Raw genomic sequence first — 9,204 nt, forward strand, 5'->3', positions numbered from 1 at the left:
CAGGTGCTTGCATCAGTGGATCCATGCTGCGCATTAACAGCTCAGGCAAAATACTCCGTTTAAAGAACACTTCAGCTTTAGGCAGGACTGCTTGCAGGACTGCTTGCAGCATTTCTTCATCTCTGGTGATGCGGTTGATGGTAATATCTTGCTTTGTCCATACCACAAAGTCGCAGTACTGGGCGTTGCATACAAACATGTGAAGCTGAACTTGATGGTAGTATTCATGATTCTTCTTTAGGTGAAGTGCTTTGTGTAAGCAGAACTGTGAGTCCTCACTACTTCCTGTCAGACCATCACGGTATTTGTATGGGCACTTAATCTCTACAGTTGCTTTCCCACAGCAGGTACAGTTTCCCATTCCATCCGGTGATGCCCCAAGATGTGGTTTGTCCGGCCGCACAACAAGACCGCATAGCTCCAATTCAAATTTGTGATGTTGTGCTTTCATTATTTCTGTGTATATTCTTCTGGCTGTGTCCTCCATATCTCTTCCCCAAAGAACTGCTGGGACATGGGAAAACTCTTGTTTGTTGTAGTGCATTACCTATTTTACAAGGTTTGTTTTAGCGCTCTCGGTTACTACAGTGCATACACGATGTAGGGTTGTGCTTGTTATCCTTCCAGTTCTGTGTGTGTGCCAGGCCTGAGAGTGGGCCTGATTTTTAGTCGTAAGCTCAAGGTTTACACACTGCTCATTAGTTAACTCCTTCCCCAGTTTTTCAAAGGTCTCTTCACTTCTCTCTTGTAGTACATGTTGGCAGAGGCATCTCAGATTGGCATCATACAGAGATATGAGTGGTTCTGGCAGGTCTCCGGTCTCTGTGTCAGATTGTGATGTGTCTGTGTCACTGAAGTCCATGCTAGTGAGCAGAGCTGCTTTAGGTGCCAGTACTTTCAGGTCTGCAATGTCTTCATCCGTCAGTTCTGAATACACAATAAAATAAATGTAGTTACATGGCACTGATTATAACTTTTAACATTTTATTAACAAAACTGTTTTTACATAAATTACACTACCGGTCAAAAGTCTCAGAACATCCCCATTTTGTAGTTTTAGTGAAATATAAGTAGTTCAAGTCCAGTAAATGGTACAAAAGTAAGCAGCATACTGTCAAAGTTAAAAAATACATTTACGTATTAACAGGCTGTTCCAATGTGTTCACAGATTGGGAGACCTGTAGAAATGCGTTTTTGCATCAATCATTTACTTCCATTGCTTCAGAATAATCAAAACTCAGAAGTAATGTAACACCTTGGAACAACCTGTGCTAATACACCCTAAGAAGCTTTATTAGTACAATATTGCAACTAAAGAGGGAATTAATGAAACAAAGGACTAATCTAAATTAATTTAAATCAATTAAAATCTAATTAATACCTGCTTGTTATATGTACATGCCCTGATCTTGTCTACATTCAGATTGTGTCTACCTTTTACATTGTTCTTTCTACACTTTACTCTGACTGGCTGCAGTTGGGTGTCTGTCCTCTTAGCCTTTCTGAAGCTGATCTCACTCAGTCTGGGTGGTTTCACCTCTCTCTTGGATGTGTTAATCCACATATTTGTCCCTGATGTACAACACTTCTCCGTCTTGCCCATCCTGACCCACAGCTCAACTTTAAACATAAGTGCAGCTGCATGGCTGCAGCATGACCCTGACCTGCACAAAATTGTATAATGTATTAACACATTGGTTTAAATTGTGCTTTAGGCTATACATAACAGTTGTATGATTTCAGCAAATAAGCAGGTCATATTTTGTTTGATTATATTGCTGACACTGACTGAATTGGGTAATTAATGAAAATGTAATATAGTAAACTTATTTTGGTTACATACCCAGCCATACAGGTGCAGTTCGCAGTAAGAATACAGTTGTTTGTCCTGTTGACGATAACCCAGGCCTTGTAAAATTCCGTATTCTTACTCTGTCTTTGGCTAGGCAGAACCTCCGTCTTCAGCACTACGAAGTTTTGAACTTGGTAGTCATGGAATTGTATATCTTGGACATGACCACACAGAACAAAGTTGTATGCATCAAGAGACTTGTACGCTTTTAACTTCTCCCGGGTATATACACTTGGAGTGTCGATCAGGTAATTATATATTTCTGGCCACTGGATGCTTGGCCATTTCGTTTCATCGTTGAACCATTGACAAGGTGCTATGGCATCTGTAAGACGTATCCCATTAACTAACGTCAATTTCGTAGAATAACAGTGGTTATCGCTGGGTGACAAGCTATTGTAATATGCGGAGAACATTTAGAAAATTAAATATAAACTCAAATATATATATATTTTTTTTTAATCGAACAATTTTGTATTATCGTATCCCTGTCCGTGTAATTCTCAGCTGTTAAGGCTATCTCTTCCGGGTTTTCTGCATCCGCGATGCGCGCGCATCCCGAATGTTTACAAACCTGTAATTGGTCTATAGGAATAAATGAATCGAATTTTTAGTCAGTGAGACTACACTGCACTGTCTGATGCGATACTGTAGTAGACGGTTGCATAGTTATAATTTTCTCCCTGATATTATCAATCTTATAAGTGAAGAAGGTCATAAAGTCATTACTGTTGTGCTGCTTGCAAACTTCTGGGATTGAAACATTATTTTTCGTCAGTTTAGCAGCTGTTTCGAATAAGTACCTTGGGTTTTGTTTATTTTCTTCTAATAGGGTTGAAAAATAAGCAGATCTAGCAGTTTTTAAGGCCTCTCTGTATGCAATCAAGCTCTCCTTCCATGAAATGCGAAAAACCTCTAGTTTTGTTTTCTTCCAGTTTCGCTCCATTTTCCTGGCTGCTCTCTTTAGGGCCTGAGTGTGCTCATTGTACCACAGCGTTGGACTATTTTCTTTAACCTTCTTTAAACCTTAGAGTTAAAAGTTTCTGTAGCAATATCGAGTTCTTCTAAGCTATCTGGGATGCTGAAACTGATCAGGAAGATTATTAATAAAGCATTCTTTAGTGGCAGTAGTGCTAGGTCTACCATATTTGTAACACGGAGTCGCTTTGCAGCCTTGGCTAAATTAAGTTTACACAAGACTAGATAATTGTCTGAGATGTCATCACTCTGCTGCAGAATTTCAACAGCATCAACATTGATTCCATTGGATACTATTAGATCTAGAGTATGATTATGACAATGAGTAGGTCCTGACACGTGGTGTCTAACTCCAATTGAGTTTACAATGTCTTTAAATGCCAATCCCAATGCATCTTTTTCATTATCTACATGCATATTAAAATCACCAACAATTAGGACTTTATCTGCAGTAAGTACTAACTCTGATAGAAAGTCAGAAAATTCTTTGATAAAGTCTGTATGGTGCCCTGGTGGCCTGTATATAGTAGCAAGCACAAATCTTAAACGTGATTTATCATTTGCACTATATATTGTTACATTAAGCACCAACACTTCAAAAGAATTATTTTTGAAACTAGACTTCTAAGTAATTTTGAAAATATTACTATAAATTACAGCAACACATCCCCCTTTGCATTTCAGACGAGGTTCATGTTTATAACAGTAATCTTGCGGGATGGACTCATTTAAAGTAATGTAATTGTTTGGTTTTAGCCAAGTTTCTGTCATACACAGCACATCTAGGTTATAGTCTGTAATCATATCATTAACAATAAATTGATTGATTTTGATTGATTTGATTGATTTGATTTGTCCTCGAGAGGAAATTTGTTTCCACCATCGATGCGTATGATACAGAACACACATAACATACTGAAAAACATAACATATAACATCTACAAAACAAAAACAAAAACAAAAAGAGAGCATACCTGATGTATCACTGATTCCCTATGTATTTAGGGCTCGTATGGATACAGGAATAAAACTCTTACTGAACTTGGCTTTTCTACACAACGGTAACCTATACCTACGGCCAGAAGGCAGGAGAATAAAATATTTATACAGAGGGTGTTCTGGGTCATTTAAGATTTTTTGTGCCTTGTGTTAGTGTCGAAACGCTCTCCGATAGATTAGGGGTAGGGATACCAATAATTTTACTTGCTAATTTAGTTATCTTTAAAAATTTGTTCTTATTAGTAACTGTAATCATATAAAAAAAAAAATGGCCCCATACGTAAGGATTGGCTCAATAATACTGCGATACAGAATCAGAAGAAGTCGTGGCTGAACAGACAAATGCCTAAGTTTACGAATAGCTGTCAGTCTTTGTTGACAGCGTTTGTAAACTCCTAGAGTGTGCTGATTAAAATTGAGATTTCGGTCCAAAATAATGCCAAGATATTTGAAATGATCTACTCTTTCAACTATCTCTCCATCAATGAAAATGCTAGAAGAATGGATCTGTGCTTTTGAGGTGCTAAAGACCAATTCCTTAGTGTTTAAAATATTGAGGTGCAGAGAGTTATCCTCACACCACGTTCTAAAATGTGCTGTAGAACGTTGATAGTCCAAGAGAGAGTCATTGTCCTCATTAAGCAGAGCAAGGATGGCTGTATCATCTGCATATTTAAAATAATGAGTTGTTGTAAATGAACTCTGACAGTCATTTGTATAAAGAATAAAAAGGAATGGGCTAAGTACGCACCCCTGGGGGGCGCCGGTATTAAGGACAATGGGTGGTGATAGTGCATTGCCCACCTTAACCACTTGAGGTCTATTTGAAAGAAAATTATGGATCCAATATATTAGAGATGATGGAACTTGCATTCTCTGTAGTTTCCGTATCACCTGGTGACGCTGAATCGAATTAAAGGTGGAACTAAAGTCAATAAAGAGAAGTCTGGCATAATTCCCAGAAGTGTCCAGATGTTGAAGTAGACAATGCAAGAGACAGGCCACTGCATCATCTGTACCTCTCTTCTGCTTGTATGCAAATTGTAGACAATCCAAAGATGGTGTCACATATGGAAGCATAATGTTTTTAATGATTTTCTCAAAACATTTCATTATAATGGAGGTTAATGATACAGGCCTGTAGTGATTCAACTCCGATGGATGCGTTTTTTTTTGGAACAGGAATGACAATTGATGATTTCCATTTGACAGGTATTGTTGAACTGCTGAGTGAACGAAGGAAGAGTGAATGAAGAATAGGGGTTAGTTCCAGGGCACAGCTTTTCAAGACCCGGCCCGGAATACCATCCGGCCCAGGGGCCTTATTTGGTTTGCACTTAATGAGCTGGGAATAGACATCCTGCAACTTATCCAACAATAAGTGCTTTTGAAGTAAGGGATCGAATATTCAGCAACTCAGGCTTTATCATTTGTTCATTTGTATTATTTCTGTTTTTTATTTGTTGAACATCAATTAAATGTTTACCTTTAGATGGGTTTGGAAATTGTTTGTATTTCCTAATTCGGGGAACAGACAGTCTCTATATGATGATATCTAGGTGAAAAAGCATCTGTGATGGGATTTATCTGACCTTGGTGACATGAGACAGCTGGCAGGCGGTCAGTTTAGCCAGTTTGTCTGCTTCCTGACCCGAGCCCTAGATTGGCATGTTTGAGCTCTAAGACTATATGCCATATTACTAGAGAGAAGAGCAGCACCATCCCAGGAGGGATGAATACCATCTCTTTTCAACAGGTTAAGTCTGCCCCAAAAACTTTTCCAATTGTCTATAAATTCTATATTATTTTGCGGACACCACTTAGACAACCAGCCATTGAGTGATGACAATCTGCTAACCATCTCATCACTTCTTCGAACAGGAAGGGGGCCAGAGCAAATTACAGTGCCTGACATCGTACTTGCGAGTTCAAACACCTCTTTAACATTAATTTTAGTGATCTCCGACTGGCGAAGTCGAACATCATTAGTTCCGACGTGAATAATTATCTTAGAGAATTTACGATTAGCATTAGCAAGCACTTTTAAATTTGCTTTGATGTCAGGTGCTCTGGCTCCCGGCAAACATGTTACTATGGTGGCTGGTGTCTCTATTTTCACGTTACGTGTAATAGAATCGCCAATAACTAGGGCACATTCAACAGGATTCTCAGTGGGTGTTTCACTGAGTGGGGAGAATCTGTTTGATGTTGTAATCAGAACGGAAGAGCGGTGTTTTGTTTCGCGACTACAGCACCTCACAGTCACCCAATTGCCCTGCTGCACAGGTTCTACTTCAGCCGGAACCGAACAATGTGCAGTGTTCTCTAAGCTAATCGCATCCAAAGCAGTATATAAAGCACTTGCACTCTTACAGTTAACCTCAATTAAAGTTTGGATGCGTGTATCTAGTTCTGAAACTCTCTGAATCTTCTCCGTTAGCCTGACTATCTCCCTGCATTTATCACATGTAAATCCTATGCAGACGGAGAAGGCTATACTATGCATGTTACATGAAGTGCAAGTGACAATAAGAGGAGATGACATGACTCACCGTGTCTGTTGAATGATTCTACTTACCACAGCTTTGCTAAATAAATAAAGCTAAATAATTTGGCTTTATTTAGCTATAGCTAAATAAATAAATAAAGAGCGCACGGATGGCACGTTAACAGTCAAGCGAATTAGTAGCTTGTTGTGCTAGCAACGATTAAGATTGATGCTAGCTATGTCAGGTTAATATGTGATGTTGAGTAAGTTGTATTTAGCAGTATAAACAACCTTGGAAAGTTTGTAAATAATTATTAAAAACAGAAAGATATACGAAGCTACAGACACAAACCAGCAGCAAGGCAGCAAGGCAGCCATATCAAATAGAAAATTATAGCTATGCAACCATCTACTACAGTATCGCATCAGACAGTGCAGTCTAGTCTCACTGACGAAAAATTCGATTCATTCATTGCAATAGGAGAGAGTAAATTTTATAAAGTCGTCAAATCATCTAAATCGACAACATGTATGTTAGACCCTATACCGACTAAACTGTTGAAAGAGTTGCTTCCAGAGGTCATAGATCCTCTTCTTAATATCATCAATTCATCTTTGTCATTAGGGTACGTACCAAAAACTTTTAAGCTTGCTATGATTAAACCGCTTGTTAAAAAAACGCAACATGATCCAACAGAATTAGTTAATTACAGGCCGATCTCGGATCTACCTTTTCTGTCAAAGATACTAGAAAAGGCAGTATCTTCACAACTATGTTCCTTTTTAGAAATAAATGGTATCTATCTGCGAGGATTTTCAATCAGAATTTAGACCGTATCATAGTACTGAGATAGCTCTCATTAGAGTCACAAATGATGGGAGCGGAGGCGTCTTGTCGGAGGAGTTTCCAACGATTGGGGATCACGCTAGGGAGACCAACTGCCTTCGAGTGAACTAAAACGAGCCAATAAACTTTGGCATGCAAGATTTGCATTCTGCGCGCCGCCTACCAGTGCGGGTATAAAGCGGAAGCAAGCGCACACACATTTGCTTTTCGCTGAGGAGCCGGATGGTGTCCAGTCCTCTGCGAAGGTACAGCCGCATGGCGACGGGACGAGACGTCTCCGTTCCCTACTCAGAGAACGAGGGTTACATACGTAACCGAGACGTTCCCTTTCGTGGGAACTCATACGTCTCCGCGGAGGAGTTTCCAACTAATTGGGATCCCTAACAAAACGCCATGGTAGCCTTAGCTAGCCGCCAGAGCAGTTTCTTATCGTCTTTGGCGGGAGCTAGCTAGGAAAATCACACTGCAGTTCTGCAAGACCCTCTCAGTGGATATGGATAACACTGGGAAAGCGTGCCCAACCTGTGGGAGGGAACACTGCGGAAGCCCCTGCCCGCCCGAAGGGAGGCACTGGAATACACATGTGTACTAACCCGTGGGGTAGTGAAACACATGACAGTCCTTGAGATAGTCCCAGCCCGAGGGGTGGGAACGTACTCAGCAAGGACAACAGAATGGTCTGTCGAGGAAAAGACATGATGCTAGCCCGAAGGGTAGCTGGATGGGGAGAAAATGGGTCGCTGAAGGAACCACTGTAGGCCACTCAGTCTACACACAACTCCTACGAGAGGTAATAGACCTGGCGCCAGCCGATCCGCCTGCCTGGTGCCGAAGGGGTGATGGAGGAACTCACAAGGTTAGCCATACGTTGGGGAACCAACGGAGTAAGAAGATGCACGTATCCGGCCGAGAGGCGGGAATGGCGTAGCAAGCCAACTTAACCTAATTCCTCGCGTTACTGGCTGTAGCGAGTACAAGGGAGGAAACAGGTTCAACACGGAGGCTATAGAATCTAGCGAACGTGTTAGGTGTCGCCCAGCCCGCAGCGCTACAGATGTCTGTCAGCGAGGCGCCTTGCGCCAAAGCCCAGGAGGCAACACTACTATTAGAGTGTGCCCTCAACCTAGGTGGGCAAGGAACGTCCAGGGAAGCATAAGCCCGGACGATAGCATCCACTAGCCAGTGGGCTAACCTCTGCTTGGAGACAGCCTTCCCCTTCTGCTGGCCTCCGTAACAGGCGAAGAGCTGATCTGAGGTCCTGAAGCTTTGCGTTCTGTCCACGTAACAATGTAGGGCGTGGACTGGACAGAGAAAAGCAAGGGCTGGGTCTGCCTCCTCCGGGCGCAGCGCTTGCAGGTTCACTACCTGATCTACAAATGGAATGGTAGGAACCTAGGGCACATATCCGAGCCGGGGTCTCAGAACAACGTAAGAAAGGCCTGGCCCGAACTCAAGGCACGATACGTCAATCGAAAAAGCCTGCAGATCCCCTTCCCTCTTAAAGGAGGCCAAAGCCAACAGGAGAGCTGTCTTATAGACAGGATATTTAACTCAACCGCTTGCAATGGCTCAAAGGGGGGCCTCTGAAGTGCTCTGAGCACTAGAGTTAAGTCCCAAGAGGGTACGGGGTGCGGATTATGAGGCTGATTTAGCCTTCTGGTACCTCTAAGGAATCTGATGACCAGGTCGTGCTTTCCCAATGACTTACCTTCTACTGCATCGTGATGAGCGGCTATTGCGGCAACATACACTTTGAGGGTGGAGGGAGACAGCCTTCTCTCCAAACCATCTAGCAGGAAGGAAAGCACGACTCTGATCGGGCAAGTTCGTGGGTTCTCACCGTTGGGAAAAACACCAAACGACGAACAGGTTCCACTTCAACGCATAGAGGCGCCTCGTAGAGGGGGCTCTGGTGGAAGTGATGCTGTTTACCACATCCTGTGGTAGGCCACCTAGAACCTCCGTGTCCCGTCCAGGAACCAGACATGAAGATTCCAGAGATCTGGACGTGGGTGCCATAGGGTGCCCCACCTCTGAGAA

General features: G+C 42.0%; 1 protein-coding gene across 1 annotated transcript; it reads right to left on the reverse strand.

The window, feature by feature from the left end:
- Nucleotides 1–5,450: 5,450 nt before the first annotated feature.
- LOC143745358 (uncharacterized) lies at nt 5,451–6,335 on the reverse strand. Its single transcript, XM_077237473.1, has one exon. It carries the CDS (start codon nt 6,333–6,335, stop codon nt 5,451–5,453), a length of 885 nt encoding a protein of 294 aa, XP_077093588.1.
- Between the last annotated feature and the right edge of the window lie 2,869 nt (nt 6,336–9,204).

The sequence above is a fragment of the Siphateles boraxobius genome, unplaced genomic scaffold (assembly GCF_051911475.1).
Source record: "Siphateles boraxobius isolate OS27281-9 unplaced genomic scaffold, OSU_SipBor_1 20, whole genome shotgun sequence".
Taxonomy (NCBI): Eukaryota; Metazoa; Chordata; class Actinopteri; order Cypriniformes; family Leuciscidae; genus Siphateles; species Siphateles boraxobius.